General features: G+C 32.1%; 1 protein-coding gene across 1 annotated transcript in view; it reads right to left on the bottom strand.

Moving 5' to 3' along the window:
• The window catches only part of sema6ca (sema domain, transmembrane domain (TM), and cytoplasmic domain, (semaphorin) 6Ca), a 39,917-nt gene that overhangs the window by 6,577 nt on the left and 13,033 nt on the right, over positions 1-20,307 (bottom strand). The window contains exons 2-17 of the mRNA XM_073822516.1: positions 12,528-12,657; positions 11,203-11,317; positions 10,929-10,986; positions 10,069-10,125; positions 9,677-9,778; positions 9,501-9,591; positions 7,847-7,972; positions 6,198-6,286; positions 5,830-6,047; positions 5,601-5,732; positions 3,203-3,358; positions 2,952-3,125; positions 2,734-2,862; positions 932-1,009; positions 766-821; positions 443-493 (exon numbers count right to left, since the gene is read on the bottom strand). Coding sequence (XP_073678617.1) covers positions 443-493; positions 766-821; positions 932-1,009; positions 2,734-2,862; positions 2,952-3,125; positions 3,203-3,358; positions 5,601-5,732; positions 5,830-6,047; positions 6,198-6,286; positions 7,847-7,972; positions 9,501-9,591; positions 9,677-9,778; positions 10,069-10,125; positions 10,929-10,986; positions 11,203-11,317; positions 12,528-12,657 — 1,762 coding nt within the window. The remainder of the gene's footprint in view (positions 1-442; positions 494-765; positions 822-931; positions 1,010-2,733; positions 2,863-2,951; positions 3,126-3,202; positions 3,359-5,600; positions 5,733-5,829; positions 6,048-6,197; positions 6,287-7,846; positions 7,973-9,500; positions 9,592-9,676; positions 9,779-10,068; positions 10,126-10,928; positions 10,987-11,202; positions 11,318-12,527; positions 12,658-20,307) is intronic.

Here is a 20,307-nt window from a genome sequence, read left to right as displayed (position 1 = left end):
CATTCTATATTTATTAAGTTTTTTGATTATTAAAATGTAATAAATCTATTGAAATAGAATCCATAAAATGTTGTTAACATGATCTTATTACGACAAATGAGTGGGAAAAATAATGTGTGTGTGGCAGCAATGAGTCAATGTAGTCTAATAAACCTGGGATTGTACAGTATATTATGAATATTGTTGGTTCTTTGATGCATTGTAAACTGCTTTGGATAATAACATAAATGTTCTTGTGTTTTAAATGCAATGCTTTGGCAACATGAATGTAAAAATATGTCAGGCCAAAAACACCCTGAAGCTAGAACAGCAAGAGAAAGAACCTGCATTTGACTTTCTTCAGACTGAATATGTTTTAAGAAATGTTTCTGGCATGACCTTAAAGAGAGAATATAAACAGTTCTAGGTTTTTTATTTTTTATTTCAAGACCTCAATACTGACCAGATGAATCCACAGCAGAGTTCACATCAAATCCTGCTGCTGACATCCCATCTGAGCACATGAAAATGTAGAAGAGATTAGTAGTCGTTCATTAGTCAGCATTACATTTATAAGGTTCACTATATGAAATCACTGATCAAAGTAGTGTGAAACCAACTTCATGATATCATTTCCTTTTATGTGAAATGAGAAACTAAATCAGTGCCATAATTCTCTCTTATACTAGAACTATATTTACATTATCTGAGATTAAAATGACACTATGATAGTATTTGGCTCAGAAGGGAAGCATCACTGCTATAACATGAAACTCATTCGCTTACCGCACGTATCAAATGAATGTGATTGTTCGCCGTCAATGTCCTGCTCAAAACCTGCCCTGTTCTCACACACACAATAAAAACACAGACAGGTGGTTTAGTTTGGGCTCATTCGGGTTCCATGTGAAAGCATAAGGTTTATTGTTGCAGGAAGTGATGTCACACTTACTTGAACCCTGGGGCAACGTCAGCACAGCGCCCCGTCCGCAGCCAGATGCAGTATGGGTCATGTGTGTGGAGACAGCGTCTGTGGAGGAATGCCATGTATTATGAAGACATATGGTTTTAGCTGAGTGATGAGTTTGATGACTGAAGTGAATGTGATGAGATATAAAACTAATATGTGAAATAATACAATGATAAACAGGCAGCAAGGCTTTCTGTTGAAATCTTTACTGGTTGCACACAACATTAGAGCTATTATGAATCATGAACCAATGAGTTACGTCAAAGAAATAAATTACTACTGTACAGTAAAATGTCCTTCACTCATAATACTAACAGAAAATGTAAAACCAAAAAAAATATAAATTTAATCCAGAATAAATCAAACAGACAAAGAGAATTTCTGGGGGGGAAAACAGGGCGCTTTTGTTTTAACGTTTTTTTTTTTAATTTTTTTATTATTATTATTAAATTGTTAATTTGGTATAAATTCTATTTGTTGTTAATTTATATATTCTATATTTATTAGATGTTTTTGATTATTACAACTTAAATCAAACTATTAAAATGAAAAGCAGAAAATGTAAAAAAAAAAAATTTGAATCCAGAATAATCAAAACAGACAAAACAGAATTTCTGGGGAAAAGAAAAAAAAATTATAAATTATAAAAATTTAAATGATAAATTCTATTCATTGTAAAGGTAAAAATTCTATATTTATTACACGTTTTTGATTACAATTTAATTCAACCAATAAAATGAAATGCAGAAAATGTAAAACAAAACAAAAAATGTAATTGAATTGAATTTCAAAAAAAGAAAAGAAAAAAAAGTTGCTATTATTAAAAAAATAATAATAATTTTTTATAAATGAATATACTTTTTTCTAAATATAATTTATTACATGTTTTTTGATTATTAAAATGTAATCAATCAATCTATTAAAATAGAATCCATAAAATGTAAATTTAGGAAATAAAAACTGAATCTAGAAAAATTAAAACGGACAGAATTTCTAAAAAAAAAATTAACAGGGCCACTATTATTTAAAAATTTTCATTATATTAAATTGTCAATTTTTTGCTTTTGATTATTCCAATTTAAATCAAACCATTATAATGTAATGCAGAAAAGTGTTAAACTTCTAATAAATTGCTTCATAACTTTCATGATTTTAAAGGTGCCATAGAATGCATTGATACAATATTTTAAATTGTTCTCTGATATCTACAAAGAAAGTATATGACATAGGAAAGGGCAAAAATTGTCCAGAAACGGCTTATTTTATTGATGTTGAGAGCGTAACTATTAACGATCTGGGCTATTGCGTAACAGTCGGTGTTATGTTGGAATTGACCTATTTTTCGGTGGTCTTTTGCAAACACCAGATTTATATAAGGAGGAGGAAATGGTGTTATTTGAGACTCATGGTATGTCATGTCCATGTACTGAACTGTTATTTTTTAACTATGCCAAGGTAAATTCAGTTTTACATTCTATGGCACCTTTAATCACTTTGATGCTTTTTGATGACTAAAACAGATGTTAACAATTTGTACAAAATTTAAAACAGATTTTTTTTTTTTTTTTGAAAAATTATAAATTAAATTAAATAAATAAATGATATTTCCTAAGGCCCTATACACAGCATTTTCCCGTATTAAAGTACTGTAAGGAAATCTTTATTTAAGCTATCCTGTTAAATTTACTGTTGTGCTGTTACTTGTTACATATTGAACATCAAGTATGTTTAAATATGGTTTAAACCCTATGTTTATCATGTTGACTGGTGTTTCCGTTTCTCACCTCTTGCAGGTGGCGTGTTGAGCGCAGCGGCTGAGGGGAACTCTGATGATGCAACTGGAAAACGCCACAAACAGAGCGTGATGCTCCTTATCCAACTCCAGACCCAACACCCTACGCTCTCCGCTACACCTGGAACGAGATGGTAAGGTTTGCAAAGGAAAAGCTTTGTGTAAAGTCATGTGTGTCCTGAATCAGAGCCGTGTTGGTCTGACACTCACCTTGTGGGGTTGAAGACGTCGATGTCCTCCAGCAGTCTGGAGCTGTGTGAACTGTTGCCTTGAGTGCCGCTCAGGATCTTCAGGACGCGTCCTTCTTCAGAACCCAGAAACACAACGGTGCGGTTCTTATGAGGTCCAGCCGCCGTGTCCACAACAATCTGAGTCAGCTTATACCTGCACAGTACAAACTCATCACTACGAAGCACTAAATCACACAAACATGTTTCTGTGATTGTGTGAATGTGTGTTACCTGCTGGTGGTGCTGGTGATCAGCGGTTGGCTGTTGATTGATGGCACAGACTCGTCCATCAGCGGGTGCGTCTTAATAAACGAGAGCACAGAGTCTGGAAACTGAACGGAGGACGAGTATGACGACGCTGAACCTTCACCAGCGCATGAACCTGGACTGAACAAACAAACCAGTGGTATTCTAGTATTACTGAAATACTATTATTTGGGCTGTCACCAACGAATGTAATTGAATAATTGTAGGGCCCTATGATTTTCGTGATGCCGAAAACGTGGATAGAATTGTGGAATCCTTTCATAAAAACATAATTTACTGAATATTTTTGGATGGATAAATTAAAAGTAGGTAAATACACTAAAAGCAGAAGCAAAAATTTGCTGATAATTTATTCACCCCCTTGTCATCCAAGATGGGACTTCTATGGTGCCCCTGAGTTTGAACTTACAAAATGCAGTTTAAATGCAGCTTCAAAAGACTCTAAATGATCCCAGCTGAAGAAGAAAGGTCTTATCTAGCTAAATGATTGGTTTATTTTCTAATTTATATACCTTTTAACCTCAAATGCTCATCTTATCTAGCTCTGTGTGAACTCGGTGTATTCCGGTTCAATACAGTTAGGGTTTGTCAAAAAACTCCCATCTCATTTTCTCACTTCAAGATCGTCCTACATCGCTGCAGAAGAGCCAACCCAGTGTTTACAAAGTAAACGTGCAAAGCAGATCAAAACACCCTTTACAAAAAAAAAAAAAAAAAAAAAAAAAAAAAAAAAAAAGGTAAAACAGTGATATACAGCAACTTTAAAATCGTCCTACATCGGAGTAACTAATGATATAAATACTATTCAGTTTCTCGCAAAAAATTGTTTGGTGTCTTAGGACATCAGTGTATCGTCACGAGCCGCAGGGTATAATTTGGATTTGTCTGTGCATGTTATGTTACTTTTTTTTTGTTACTGTCAAAGGTTTGGTGTTCATCCACTGCCATTATGTGACTAATAGACTGCAACAGTTTAGAGTTAAAAATCTTTGTTTGTGTTCTGCTGAGAAAACAAAGTCACCTACATCTTGGATGCCCTGGGGGTAAGCAGATAAACATCCACTTTTAATTTGTGTGAACTATCCCTTTAAGCTGAAAATACTATTTAAAAATGAATCCTGCAAGGAAAAAATAAACAATACATAATTTAAAAAATAAAAATAAAAACAATTATTTGAAGAGGCATTTGATTATTGAAATTTAAAATGTAAATTTAAAATTCCATTAAAATGGAATCCAGAAAAGTAATTGAAACAATCTGGCAAACAATAAAACCGTAAAACTAATTAATTAGAAAGGCTTTTTGGTTAATAAAATTAAAAATTTAACCATTAAAACAGATTATAGAAAAATTTAAACTGAAAAAAATAAATAAAAAATTGCTTTTATAGGGCCCTATATTATAATTTATTTGTTGTGTTAATAAAAATAGATGCAAGTAAACAATAGCCTTTAAAAATTACTTAAAATACATAAATAATAGAAATGAGGCAATAATAATTAGTTCAAATACATTATCAAAAGCAAGAAATCATATGTGACCCTGGAGCACAAAACCAGTCTTAAGTCGCTGGGGTATATTTGTAGCAATAGCCAAAAATACATTGTATGGGTCAAAATTATTGATTTTTCTTTTATGCCAAAAATCATTAGGAAATTAAGTAAAGATCATGTTCCATGAAGATATTTTGTAAAATCCCTACTGTAAATATATCAAAATGTAATTTTTGATTAGTAATATGCATTGTTAAGAACTTAATTTGGACAACTTTAAAGGTGATTTTCTCAGGATTTTGATGTTTTTGCATCCTCAGATTCCAGATTTTCAAACAGATGTATCTCGGCCAAATATTGTCCTATCCTAACAAACCATACATCAATAGAAAGCTTATTTATTGAGCTTTCATGTGATGTATACATCTCAGTTTTGTTAAATTTAACCTTATGACTGGTTTTGTGGTCCAGGGTCACATATGGTTTTATTGTACAAAACTGTCCAAATACATAATCTATTATAAACAATACAGGTATTGTACATTACGCATTACAACAAAGGCCAGACAATTGTTTAATTTGTTTTTATTGCTTAATTAAAATTTTAAAATTAGTTTAATATATCATGCAGCCTTGGACAACAGTCTAATAATGTGCCTCATGGAGTCTTATCCGTGAAATGTGCCACTTCCAGCATTTTGCCAGTTAGTCAATGCAGGCAAAATGAAAGAGGATGATTTTTTTTATGAATACTCAAAATGAATCAACAAATCGTGACTATTATAACTATTATAGTTTTTATAAATATTTTGAATATTTTATTTGGTGGGTGTATTTCACCCCAAAATATTGTGTGTGTGTGTTTTACCGTGGTTTGGGCACATGTTCCTCCGGCACTGGGGTCCACATTGAATCACTGTTCTTCTGCTCTTTAAACCTTCCATTAAACACTCTCTCAATGTCGTCCAAATAAAACCCGCACACCGCTGAGCCAGGAATGCTGGGACACACAGACAAAAATGATCAAACATGCATTGTGTGTGTTTATCAGTGTGTGTGTGTGTGTGTGTGTGTGTGTGTGTGTGGTGATCATGTACCTGTTGATCTGTGTGGTGAAGACTCCCACCACAGCGGGCCGCTGGTTGATCTGCAGGACATTGGTGAGCGACTGCAGCACATCGAAGTAGAAGAAAGTGTCTCCAGGCACAGAGCAGTTCAGACGCGCCTTCAGAAACGACGTCCAGTAGCGATCCAACACTCGTGTGGAGCCACCGCTGTCGTTCTTACACACACGCGCCACACGCGAATACACCACCTACACGAAGAGGAGTAAAGAGGAATGACTTTAGTTTTGCCGCGGGAACTGATTATTGGGTAGATGTGAGAACTTCAGTCAGTAAGTGCTGTTTGGATCTCATTTTATAACACAACTGAATGTCTGAATGTTCTCACACACATTGTTTACCTTCCCGGTGCCGGTGTGCTCCACTGCGATCTCACTGAAGAAGAAATACACATAGTAGCCGTATTCGACAGCATGCAGAAAGTGCGGCTCTGTGGAGACAAGACACGTACAAGATATTATGTTGATCTTTTGGGGGTTTGTTTATTATTTATCTATTTTATTATACGCAGATTTTTAATGTTTTTAAAGACGTCTCTTCTGCTCAACACGTCTGCATTTATTTGATTCAAAATACAGCAAAAGCAGTAATATTTTTTAAATATTTTTACTATTTAAAATAACTGTTACCTATTTAAATACATTTTGAAAATGTAATTTATTTCGGTGGTCAAAGATACATTTTCAGCATCATTACTCCAGTCTTCAGTGTCACTGGTCCTTTAGACATATTTCTAATATGCTGATCTGCTAATCATGAAACATTTATTATCATTATCATTATTACATAATGTAAATGTAATTAATGCACATGTAATTGTTATTAATATTTTAAACAGTTGAGTAATTTTTTTTCAGGATTCTTTGATGAATAGAAAGATCCAAAGCTTTTTATCTGAAATAAAATGCTTTTGTAACATTATACACTACACCATTCAAAAGGTTGGGGTCAGTATAATATAATATATATATATATATTTTAGGGCTGTCAAATGATTAATCATGATTAATCACATCCAAAATAAAAGTTCATGTTTACATACTAAATGTGTGTTTACTGTGTATATTTATTATGTATATATAAATACACACACATACATGTATATTCAAGAATTTTTTTTAGATTTATATAGAAAGTATTTATAATTCTATATATAGTCTAAATTAAATAGAAGTATAACTATTCATACATATAAATATTTTTTTAAATCTATACATGTGTGTGCACTTATATATACATAATAAATATACACAGTAAACACACATTTAGTGTGTGAACAAACTTTTATTTTGGATGTGATTTATCATGATTTATCATTTGACAGCCCTAATATATATACATATTTACAACATATTCAAAGGGAAAGCAGCTATTTAAAATAGTAAAAACATTTAAATGAGAGTGTATATATTAAATTTTTTTTTTTCATGCCAAGATTTTTGCTTTTTTGTATACATGTCATTCAAATGTATGTGCGTGCGTATATTAAATAAATTCAAATAAAAATAATTTTTGGCTGTTATTTGGTCAGGCAGGTGAAAAGGTGAAATCTGGTCACTCAGTAAAATATCAGCACACTCTCCTTAAAAAAAACAACACATGATCATCTGAGGAATCATTTATTACATTTACATTTAGCAGATCCCTTTTATCCAATATCCAAAGCGACTTACAAAAGAGGACAATGAAAGCAATCAAAAACAACAAAAATGCAAGAACATGCAAGTGCTATGACAAAGTCTCATTTAGCCTAATGCAGGTTTTTTTAAATTGTATAATATATAAAAAGAAAATAGAACAAAAAAATAAAAAGCAAGCTAGAGGCCTAAACATAGATAGACATACTACAACAACAGAGAAGCTAGTGTTAGATAGCTTTTTTTTATTAGAATAGAGGGTGCTAGAGTTAGAGGGTCAAATAAAGATGGAAGAGATGTGTTTAGCCAATTCTTGAAGATGTTTGAATTGAGTTAATAAGTTAATGTAGCACCTCTGAGCCATTTGGAGTCGTATTTGACGGTCCGCAGGACGGGTCGCCCTTCTCCTCCTAAACTTCTGTAGATCACTGCATCACTCGCCTGGAAATCCGTCACTGTGGCCGAATAGAAGTGACCACCTGAATCACAGAGACCAGAAACATTAATGAAGGAGTGACACAAACTCTGGTCAGCAGTTAGAATTTGAGACTGCCAATCAACAGCAATTTAATCAATCAATAACTTAATTAATCAAGAAGAGGTCTGTGATCATTATTAATAATAATCAAAATACTGTTTTTATTTTATTATTTAAATTACAAAAACTAAAAGAAATATATATTTTACTTACTGTAAAAAAAATGTTTTATTAAATTCACCTAATTTTATTATTGATAATAATAAAAACAACAACAACAACATTACTCATGATAATATTAATATTTATTATTATTATTATTATTGTCATTGTTGTTTTCATACAAATTTTTTTTTATTATTTAAATTGTTTAAATTAAATAAAAATATATACATTACCAGTCAAAAGTTTTTGAACAGTAAGATTTTTAATGTTTTTTTTAAGAAGTCTCTTCTGCTCACCAAGCCTGCATTTATTTGATCCAAAGGACAGCAAAAACAGTAACACTTCTAAATATTTTTACTTTTTAAAATAAGTTTTCTATTTGTATTGAATATTTTAAAATGAAATTTATTCTTTTGATTTCAAAGCAGAATTTTTAGCATCATTACTTCAGTCACATGATCCTTCAGAAATCTTTCTATTCTATTCTAATATTAAATTATTAAAAATGTAAATTATTAAATTATTTTTATGATGTTGAAAACAGTGGAGTAGAATTGTTTCAGGTTTCTCTGATGAATAGAAAGTTCAGATAAACAGCATTGATCTGAAACAGAAATCTTCTGTAACATTATAAACCCCTTTATCATTTTTTTTTTGATCAATATAAAACATCCTTGCTAAATAAAATTTCTATTTTTATTTCAAATTTTTATTTTTAAGCTTTTGAATGGTATAGTGTAAAATGTTACTTTTATTTCTAATAAGTGCTAATCTTTAGATTTTTCTATTTATCAAAAAATCCTAAAAAAAAAGGAAATGTACTCAACCATTTTAAATATTGATAAAAAAATGTTTATCGAGTAGCCAACTTACACACACACCAATCTTTACATTTGTATTCCTGTCTATATCCTGAAGGTTTTTAAAGAGTGATTTGTTCATATATAATTAGCTTGATTTTATACAACATTTTATCCCCCCCCCCCCCAAAAAAAAAATGGTAAAAAAAGTGTTTCCTGTCTGTTCTTTTTTTCTGAATTATGGAGTGACAAAATGATACCCAAAAGTCCCCATGTAAAAACTTTTGAAAATTTTGAAACTGACTTTATCCAGTGTTTAAATTGCTGTACTAGAAATGTTTGCAAATTAGTGCATATTCAATTAAATAATGGCTCATTTGCATATTTAAACCTAACATTTTAGAAAACTTGTAATACAAATTTTTTTTTGCAATTATCAATGTAATCAATCAACTGAGTAAGAAAGGTGATAACTATTAGTTAACTTGTTTATCCTATTCACCTGCAGTGTCTCGCCATAAATTTGGTAAACTATATTAATGGTGGAGTGTTTCAGCATCTCACCTGCAAACACTCCTACATTGGACTGGCGAGACTCAAATGGACATCGGGCCTGACCCAGCAGCTCCTGACCGACCTGCTCCAGCGTACTCAACTGAGCACAAACAACAGCATGAGAAATGAATGCATGACTGCAGGACAAACGCTGTCCATGTGAGGGCGCTGAATCAATCACTCACTCTGTAGTTTCGGCAGGCCGGGTTCAGCGCATTGGTTCCACACGCAAACAGAGTCTCGTCATTACGAGGCACAAGAACCTTGATGTAATTATAACACTCATCCTGAAAACACAAGATTGAGAGAGTTAAAGAGACTCCAAAATAACAGTTCAAAATCTGTAATGAAATGAAATCCAATCATAAATGGTCACAGCAGGCACATAAGAGATGGATGTTAAGGTTTGAACATCTGCTGAATGTCTCTGAAGGTTTGTGTTCCAGCAGCTCATGGCAGAACATCATGAATTCACTTTTCCATCAGTACGACTGAAGAGACACATCTTTAGTCCAGCTGTGTGTCGCATCAGACGCCCTTCATCTGATCTCAGATCTGCTCTGATGGAGATACTCACGCTGTTTCTTCCTCTCACGGCGCACTTTGACACGTCTGTAGATCTCCACGTCAGAATCTGGATACACAGATTAACAGGAGCCATTATGTGTGACACTTACAGTATAAAAATAATTCCTTAAAATTCTAATTCTTTACAAATTAGTTTAAAATGTATTTATTTTTATTTAAAAAAAAACAATTAAAAATAAGTAAAAATGTAAACTTATTGGTTCATTAAAAAAAAAATTATAATTAGGAAACACCTTTTGTAAAATTAGGGCCATTTTATTCTTTCCCCATATATTTTTATTTTTCTGTGCTCTATTTTAATGGTTAAATTAATTGAAACAATGAAAAGTACACAATTTAACATGCAGATTATACTTTTAGGGCCCTAAAATCCATTTTTCTCTTGAATTCAGTTTTATTTTATTTTTTTCTTCTTTTTTCTGTATTCAAAATAATCAAAACTTATGACAGTTTAATAATTTATTAACGTTTATACAATAATAGGGTACTATGTTTTTCCCCCCTAGAAATTCTGTCTCAACTGCTTTAATTTTAATACAAATATATTACCAAAAACAGTAGTAATCAAGTAAAGGCATAAAATATTAACAACATACTTTGTGTATATGTAAGTTTTATTTCATAAAGATGATCAACAATAATAATAAAATGAAAGCATAAAATAACAATTTAATTTTTTTTATGCAAATCAAATGCAGATTTAACAATTCCTTTTATTTTTAGGCAAAATGCTGCACAATAAAGAAAAAGTGTGGAATATTCACTAAATAAACTTAATTTTATTATTATTATTATTATTATTATTATTATTATGTCCATGTTTTCTGCATTAGTGTGTGTGTGTTTTACCTGCTGTGGGATGATTTTATCGACTGAAGTAGTGAGATTCACAACAAATACATGGTCTCTAAACAGAAGAAAAACACAAGAAAGGTCCAATCATCTCCAGCTGTTCTCAGTAAAAATATAAATCAATCAAAATACATCAATGTCTAATAGCATCACTTTTCTTTAAAATTCATCCAATCCAGCCATGTGTTTTGGTGAACAGACTGATCTTCAGTGCTGCTGGATGTGCGTGAAGCGACTGACTGACTGTAATAAAGCAGCGAGAGGGAATGACCTGGCAGCGATGTACAGCATATGCTGGATCCGGATCATCCGCTGATAGTCCAAACCCAGACGCTCCGTCTCATTATTAAACATCAGACCCTGAAAACTGGGATACAGGTGCGAGTCTGTGGAGCAGAAAATACAGATCGTTTATAAAATACAAGCAGATTTTAGTTTTAGAGTTGTTGTTGGGTTGTTTTTTTATGTAAAGACTAGATTCAGGGTTAACTAAAAATAAACCTTAGTAAATAAACATTAGCTGAACTAATTCCTTAATTCTAGGTACTTCCAAGGAAACATTTCTCATTAAATTTATGAATTATGTACGGAAATAAAAAATACAAAAAAAAAAAAAAATTAATCTGTATATATATAAAAAAAATATATATATATATAATAATAAGAATTGTGAAAACTAACAATTATGAAAAATTATGAAAAAGTAACAAGTTAAAATAAAAACAGAATTGTTACAAATAATTGCTAATTTAGACTGTTAAATTATATATATAGTAGCTAGTTCTCAGAGCAGTGTGTCAATATTGTAATATCATAATACTTTTGTAGTTTATATTAACAGTTTAAATTAGTAATTATTTTTAACAAATCTGTTTTTATTAAAATTGTTACATTTTTCTATAACTTTTGTTAGTTTTCACAATTTTTTTGTTTTATTTTTTATAATAAAATATATATATATACACACTATTTATTTATTTTTATTTGTTTTGTTTTTTTATTTCAGTACATAAAACATAAATTTAAGGCAAATTAAAATGAGAACATTTTTGGAAGTAGCTAAAATAAATTGTTCTTTTTTTTTTTTTTTTTAGTTGGCTTTTTTGGTTTATTCAAATGAATAAAAATGTGTTTTGTGGTTTTAGTTTTAGGCAACTACTGTAACCATGTGCCAAAGGAAACAATTCTCTAGTTTAACGATGAATAACTAAAATTTAAACTTACATTAAAAAAAAATTCTAAAATTAAAATGAAATATTAAAATAAAAGCCATACAGACATATAGCACACAACAAAACTTGTCAAAAACACAAAAACTTAAAATAAATAATATATTAATACATTAAATTATATTAGTAGCATATTAGTTTTTTAAACATTAATGGGTTTGTATAAGTTAGAAACAGTTTAGTCAAGTTTTGTAAAAATGTGAAAACTGATGTATGGAGAACAGAATGTGATCAGTGATCAATCTTATGCTTTAGAAACGCTCTCGCAGTACTTTGATGTCAAACACTGATTGATCTTTGCAGCTCCGCTTTAAGTCAAACACACTTGTTCACTGCTCGCTGAGAGCCTGTCAGTCATGTGACTCACCGTCCAGACGCACCACACTGATTGGCTGCAGATCCGTGGGGAAGGGCGTGGCAGTAGCGATGACTGGGAGGAGCCAGGCTAAAGAGACCGTCACCATGACGACAGAGTAACGCCATGTCCTATTAGTCATCTGCAGAGGAAACAAAAGATACGGACAGATGACATCACTGACATGATATTGAACAATTACTGTGAAGTTGCAGTCTTTCAATTCAAATACATACACATAAATAGTGTTGTCACAATACCACTCTGATATGATACCCGACTACAATATCTGAATACTACGACAAAACAGAGAATGACAGGTAAAGTAAATAAATAAAATAACTTTTACCATTCGGATCATCTATTATGTATTAAAAAAGCATTTCATCCCTTTAAAAAAATAATAATAATAAATGAATAAAAATCACATGCCCCCTCATCTCTTACGGATCCTATTTTCAAGCAGTGGCATGAAAAAGGCCTAAGAAGTTTTCAAGACCTGTATAGAGATGTAGGGCTGGGCGATTTGGCCTAAAATCAAAATCAGGGCTTGACATTAACTTTTTGAGGCACTTGTCCTTCGGACAAGTAAATTTATGTTTCACTTGTCCATGCACAAAAGTCACTTGTCCGGGTAAAGATTTATAATATCATTTTTTTTTTGTTTTGTTTTGCTAATGCAGAATTCATTGAAAGCATCCAAACACTATCAATATTAATACAATTCAGTTGAAACAGTAGAAAGGAACGTAGAAGTAGAAGTAGAAAGGAACAGTAGAAGGATCTCCAGACTCATAGTATAATACAAAGTAATACTTTGCACGCTGATGTGCACAGTGTATCACCAGATGTAGTGGTGACTCTTGGTGAAAAAAAATAAAACTATCTATCCGACAGACGCCACAGAACATTTCTCCGTCTTCATAAATAAACCAGTCGAATTCATCTTTCCATTTGGTTACAAATTTTCGTTCCCGTTTGAACTCATATGGTGCTGTTGGTGTAAGGCAGGGCTCGAAATTAACTTTTTTACTTGATAGCACTGGTGCTCCCAACTTTATAAAGTTAGGAGCATCCCAAAAAATGTAGGAGCACCCAATTTCTTTTTAGTTATGCACCGATCTTGATTCTTCATGGCCGATTCTGATTAACTGACATCTGACAGACGCCTGCCAGATGTTTGTACACAGCAGATGCTTTCCAGATCAAGAGATCTTTATCAGACATCTTGCAGACGTACATGTGCTATCTGAGCCGCGTTGTACAGTATATTGACACGGAGGCGGCAGAATTGTATCTGACAGAATGTGCGCTGTAGCACGAAATATACTATATTTCTTCAAAAGCAGATTGTGGAAACCTTTTAATTGTCCACAATAAAAATAAAATCGTCATTTCACACACCCCTAATTGCAGTTTGTGCAACGCCGGAACAGGGTTTGGTTGAGAGAGAGAGAGAGAGAGAGAGAAAAAAAAACGTCCGGTTCTAAGTTAAGCGGAGCGCAGTTTCAGTGACAGGGAATGATTGACGGCTCAGGGCTCGCAAAATGTCAGAATCTCTGGTAGCCCTTCGGGCAGGTACTCATCAGAATTTGATAGCCCAAAAATTAATTTAACTAGCCCAAATAAAAAAAAGACATTTTTTAAAAATATAGAAAATCAGATAGGAGTCTAAATGTCAATCAAAAATGTTTTCAATACACAAATATAAACAAATATCAAGGAAAGAATTTTATTTCACTATTTAGTGTAGCTGCAGAATTTTAAAATATCAATTTAAGGCAATTTATGACCCTTTTTTTTTAAGAGCTGCACAAGTTAAATGAACAGTATGAGTGGGGTTGGACAATGTACGGTAGAATATTAAGCCATAAAATTACATGATTTATAATTCAGATACAGACACAAAAAACAAAATATCTAATACAATGGCATTTCAACCTTTATACCATTAAAAGGGATAAATCAAGTATATAATTTCTTATTTATATAAGATATATAACATTAGTATTACTTAATTGTTTAGATTTTTAAAAGGCAAATTAAATTATTTCACACTCACTTACACATGGATCGATAATTCTGAGCCTAATTTGACCATAAACAGCTGAAAAAATGTATTGAAAATAAAAATTAATTTGTTTGTCACGAGGGGGCGCTTTAGGAGCGCTGAAATACTACGGTTTCCATAGTAACAGCTGTACACAAACCAGTACTAACGCCGTTTTATCAGACATGAAATGACAATGCAAACAACATATTTCTGAGGACAGTCTGTTCCCGTCAGATACATTCATATGAAGACATCCGTGCAGCGTTTTGACTTTGAAACGTACAGCGTGCATATTTATTCAATGACATCATTGCCTTTTTGAAGATTTATCCAAACCTATCGCGATCGTCTTTCCGTCTCTTAAACTTATACGTTAATCAAGACTTTTAGTCTTGTACTACTAGTCAGTAGTTAGGCTAGCGACAGTTTTGAAACCGAGTCGCACCACACTCATTTCTCTCACTCGCACAAATGCTTCCAAATATAATTTGAGGTCGCACAGATTAATTTATCGCAATTTCGAGAGAGAGAGAGAGAGAGAGAGAGCCGCGCTACCTGGAGAGAGAATGCTGCTACGTCAGAGCAGCCAAAGCGTCAACAAGCTTCCTCGTACTTTTTGACAAGAGTTCTTAACGGGGCGGCCAGAGCTTCTTTGCAGCTCAAGTCGGCGGCGGTGTGAACGTACAGTAACCGTGTGTGTGTGTGTGTGTGTGTGTGTGTGTGTGTGTGTGTGTGTGTGTGTGTGTGTGTGTGTGTGTGTGTGTCGGCGCGCTGCGCTCTCTGTTCAATATTCCGCTCGGTGTTTGCGCTGCACGTTCTGCTCTGTCGTTAACGGCATATAACGTTAATAAACATGGCATTTTATTTTGTTTGAAATTTAACTTGTCCAGTCGGACAACCAATTTTCTCTTCCACTTGTCCTACAAAAAAATCCACTTGTCCCGGACAAGCGGACAAGCCTTAATGTCGAGCCCTGCAAAATCTCGATTAATTGAACATTTTAACCCGATTACGATTAATGAACGATTATTTTATTCATTAATAAAATTATATTTAATTATATTTAAATAATAGTTATTTTTTTGCCCTCATAGTTCACTGACAAGTTTTGTACAGTAAATATGCGCACATATTACAAGTGAGAGATTTTTGAATGAAGGGTGCACACACTATCTACTATCTATGATTATTTATTGAACATCAGTGTTGAACAACTGAAATTAAAGCACACATTGCTTAAAATGAAAAGTCACATTTTTCTTAAATTAGTGAAAATAAATAACTTGCACTTTTGGAAACAAAATAAATTTATAAAATAATAATAAATATTAAAAGTAGAAAATAAGCAGTATCTCTTCTAAATAAAATTACTCTTGTATATCCTGTAAATACTTTTTACTGTATAAATACTGTTTAAGCTCTCCATCGACATGTCGGCGGAATAACGCAACGTAACGGAGCGAGGTCACGTGACTCCACACGCAGTAGTGTTTTTAAAGGGAAAGTAATTGAAATAATTGACCTGGAAAAATTTGATCGATTATAGGTTCTGAATGTCGATTTCGATTACTTTTCGATTAATCGCCCAGCCCTATAGAGATGGCACATTTTGTAGTTATGTACAGCTTTCCTCTGACATGGGGTTGCCAGAATCCCATTTCTTTCGAAATTTTATTTTCTGGTTTTCCATCTCAGCCCCAGGTACAGGTATGGGAAGAGTTACTGCAACTTAATCCTCAACACAAGTCACAAATTTCAAAAATCTATGGTTTTATTTTAAGCTTAGAGGATTATTCACTTACTAAAATTAAAGCAGCATGGGAGTGTGAGTTGGGAGAAAGCTTTGAAGAAGAATGGTGGCTAGGTGCACTTATTTTGTGCTCGTCTTAGCCTGATACAATTTAAAGCATTTCATATAATACATTTCTCTAAGGCCAGGTTATCTGTAATCTTTCCTAATATCGAAGACAGATGTGACAGATGTCATGCATCTCAGTGTAATTTGAGTCATATGTTTTTTTACCTGTCCTATGTTACAGAATTACTGGGTTAATTATTTTACTATTATGTCTAAGGTATTACAGGTCAATATAGATGTATGCCCTGATTTGGCCATTTTTGGGGTACAAAAGATTTGGTCTCAGTTTAATTCTAAGCAACTTGATATTTTAGCCTTTACTTCATTATTAGCTAGGCGACGTATTTTACTCCATTGGAAATCTAAAAAGCCTCCAACTGCATCTCAATGGCTTGTGGATACTATGTTTTTTCTTAAATTGGAAAAGGTTAGATGTTCTGGGAAAAGTAATTTCTTTAAAAAGTGGCAATGTTTTATAACTTATTTTAAGTCTCTTAATATCTTGCCTTCTACTTAATAAATGCACCCCCTCCCTAATTATTATTATTTTTCATTTATTTATTTGTTTATTTATTTATTTGTGTAATGTACTTCTATTTATTTCTTTAATCCGGTCTTGTTTAACTGTACAAATGTCATCAATCACAATGTATTTCAGGATATATGATAGTGGTTGAGTGTAGTTATATTCAGAGGTTTGTTTGTATCTACATATATCCAACCATTATTATTACTTTTGTTTTTGTTTTAGTTTTTCTGTTCTTTTTTGTAAGAAAAACAGGACAATAATTTGTAACAGTCTTCTCTGTAATAATGATGGTTTTACAATAAAAAGTTTGAACTTAATCACATGCCAGCGGCATTACACAGGACCATGGTGAGCAACTATGTAGAGATCTTTTCAACTTTGATAAGAGCTAATAGGATAAAGGCAAATCTTATTTCATGATATAATCATTTTATTTCACAATAAGAATTTATATCATGATAAAGATGCATTTTTTGCCATTTTATCTTTGTTAGAAATAATGAGAACATAAATGGACAAATACAATAAATTAAAAGACACAAATGAAATAAATAAGGCCCTATGAAATTTGTTTAATACCCAAAATTTGTTTTATTTTTTCCAAATTCATTAATTTTTCTGGATTTACTTTTTCCCGTTTTTAATTTTTCTAGACTCAATTTTAAGTTAGATTAAAGATATTAAAACACATGTCTAATAATTTGAAATTCGTAAAAGTTTAACTAAATTTGCATGTTAAGGCCCTATAAAATACATTTTATTATTCTTCTCAAATTCAGTTTTATTTTGATCAAATTTCCTGAATCTGTTTTCTATTATTTCTGCGTTCCATTTTAATAGTTTCATTAAATGTTAATAATCAAAAGCATGTCTAATTAATTTATATAGAATAATTCAATTTTATAAAGAATTATTTATTTTCTTTTTTTTTTTTTCAGAAATACTGTCTTGTGTATTTACAATTTTCTGTTAAATAAATTCTGATAAATCATTTTTCTAGTAAATATTTCCTTAAATATTGTTTTAATATTTTTATTAGTAGTAGTAGTACTAACTTTTTTGATAGGTTGCTAGCTTTACATTTCTGTTTGTATATGATATGAGATATTTCGTTAGTAAATTCAGTTTTTATGACTAGATCCTGTGATTCCATCCATGTTTTCCACTTAGCTTTAATCATAAACAGTTAATATGGCTCCTATCAAAATGCATTTTTACTAGTACAATGCAGAATTGTAACATTTTTTTAAAGCAGGGATTTGCAATTAATTTTTAACCTGGATTTTTTATGCAGACTTAGACTTCTTCGATTAAAACATTTATATACTAAAAGCTAAAGCACTTGACTTCCTGAATTTACCTTTCATTAAATTGCATTACAGGCCTGTAATTAACTAACATTTAGGCCATTAATGAAGCACAGAGAGCAAAATATAAAAGCAAGTGTCTTTTATTGTTTAAAAAAAAGAAAAAGAAACAAATCATCTGACAGCTAGTGTGAAATTATAGAGGAATGGAGTCAACGTTTTATTCTGTATACACTGTAAAAAAATCGTTTTTGAAATTGTAAATAAAACAAAAAATAGTGCTTTACAAGAAGATACTATTTGTGACCCTGGACCACAAAACCAGTCTTAAGTCACTGGGGTATATTTGTAGCAATAGCCAAAAATACATTGCATGGGTCAAAATTTGATTTTTCTTTTATGCCAAAAATCATTAGGAAATTAAGTAAAGTTCATGTTCCATGAAGATTTTTTGTAAAATTCCTACTGTAAACATATCAAAATGTAATTTTTGATTTGTAATATGCATTGTTAAGAACCTAATTTGGACAACTTTAAAGGTGATTTTCTCAGTTTTTTTTTTATTTTTTTGCATCCTCAGATTTCTGATTTCAAACAGATGTATCTCGGCCAAATATTGTCCTATCCTAACAAACCATACATCAATAGAAAGCTTATTTATTGAGCTTTCATATGATGTATAAATCTCAGTTTTGTCAAATTTAACCTTATGACTGGTTTTGTGGTCCAGGGTTACATTTTTCAATGTAAAATACACATTTAATTCAGTGCATTACCTGCCATTTCTAATTTTTGGTGAAAATCGTACCAGTGCGCATTGTGATATCTTTTCAGTACCGGTATATCGTGCAACACTAAAATAAAATAATAAATAATCGTTGGATTAAAATTTGAAAGGTTTAAAATTTAGGGAAATTTTTCAACTATTTAAAACTGACATTAGAATATATTTCGAAACAGTATCTAAAAGTAAACAAAGGACGCATTATTATGGATTATGGACTCTTATTTTAGTTCAAATGTCTTATGGATTAGTTTGAGCTTTTGTCTTCTCAAGATGTTAACTGATGGACTGGAGTGGTGTGGATTACGTGTGGATTACTGTGATGTTTTTACCAGCCGTTTGGACTCTCATTCTGACGGCACCCATTCACTGAGGATCTATTGGTGAGACAGTGATGGAACTACACATGTATACAAATCTGAAGGACTAACAATCTCATCCACATCTAGGATTGCCTGAGGGTGAGGACTATTTTTACATCTCCATGTTGAAGACCTCTGGTCTAGAGGTTAATCTAGATTATCTGACATGACCTAAATTAACCATGTCAATGTGCATCACATTACAACGACGCAACAGACTTCAACAGTCAAAAATCACATCAAAAACACAAACAGAAAATTACAATGATCTAAATCTAATAACATATTTGATCTTGACTGGTCTTGGTCTGGTCTTATTGCGAATGTCTATTCAGGATCATCTTTTATTTTGGTGTGTATAGTCCAGATTAAGGTCAGACTCACATTAGTGTCAACAAGAGTTGCTGTATTTATCTACACTAATGGGTGCCGTGATGCGCTCCGACAATCCAGCAGGATTAAACACAGACAGAGTTACAATAAAACCTCAACAACTTTATGCGTTTCTGGTTCTCATCTACCTGATGTAAACCAGAACAATTATTCTGAAATAATCATTTGGCAGAGCTCCTTGGAGTGCATTATGGGTAATACAGTACATGCAATAATGACGAACAACTGAAAAATACTTAAGTGTGTCAGAAATCAAAGCACACGATTATAAGATCTGAACATACTAAATGATCCCATAGCAATCTGACATTTCAAAACTGATCCGACTTGAAGCTAATCTGCCAAGAAGCTTTGAGTGTGTGTCAGTGGGAGACGCTTTAGCTAATTAATGGCTAATCAGAGCTAATCTTCCATTAGACAGATGAATCGGGACACATGAGTTGGGGGTATAATCTGGATTTTTATGCGCAGGCTTATTCCATTAAAACGTTTATATACTAGAAGCT

Source organism: Garra rufa, chromosome 17 (genome assembly GCF_049309525.1).
Source record: "Garra rufa chromosome 17, GarRuf1.0, whole genome shotgun sequence".
Taxonomy (NCBI): domain Eukaryota; kingdom Metazoa; phylum Chordata; class Actinopteri; order Cypriniformes; family Cyprinidae; genus Garra; species Garra rufa.
The sequence above is the reverse complement of the archived record's forward strand: the minus strand, read 5'-3'. Positions and strand labels throughout refer to the sequence as shown.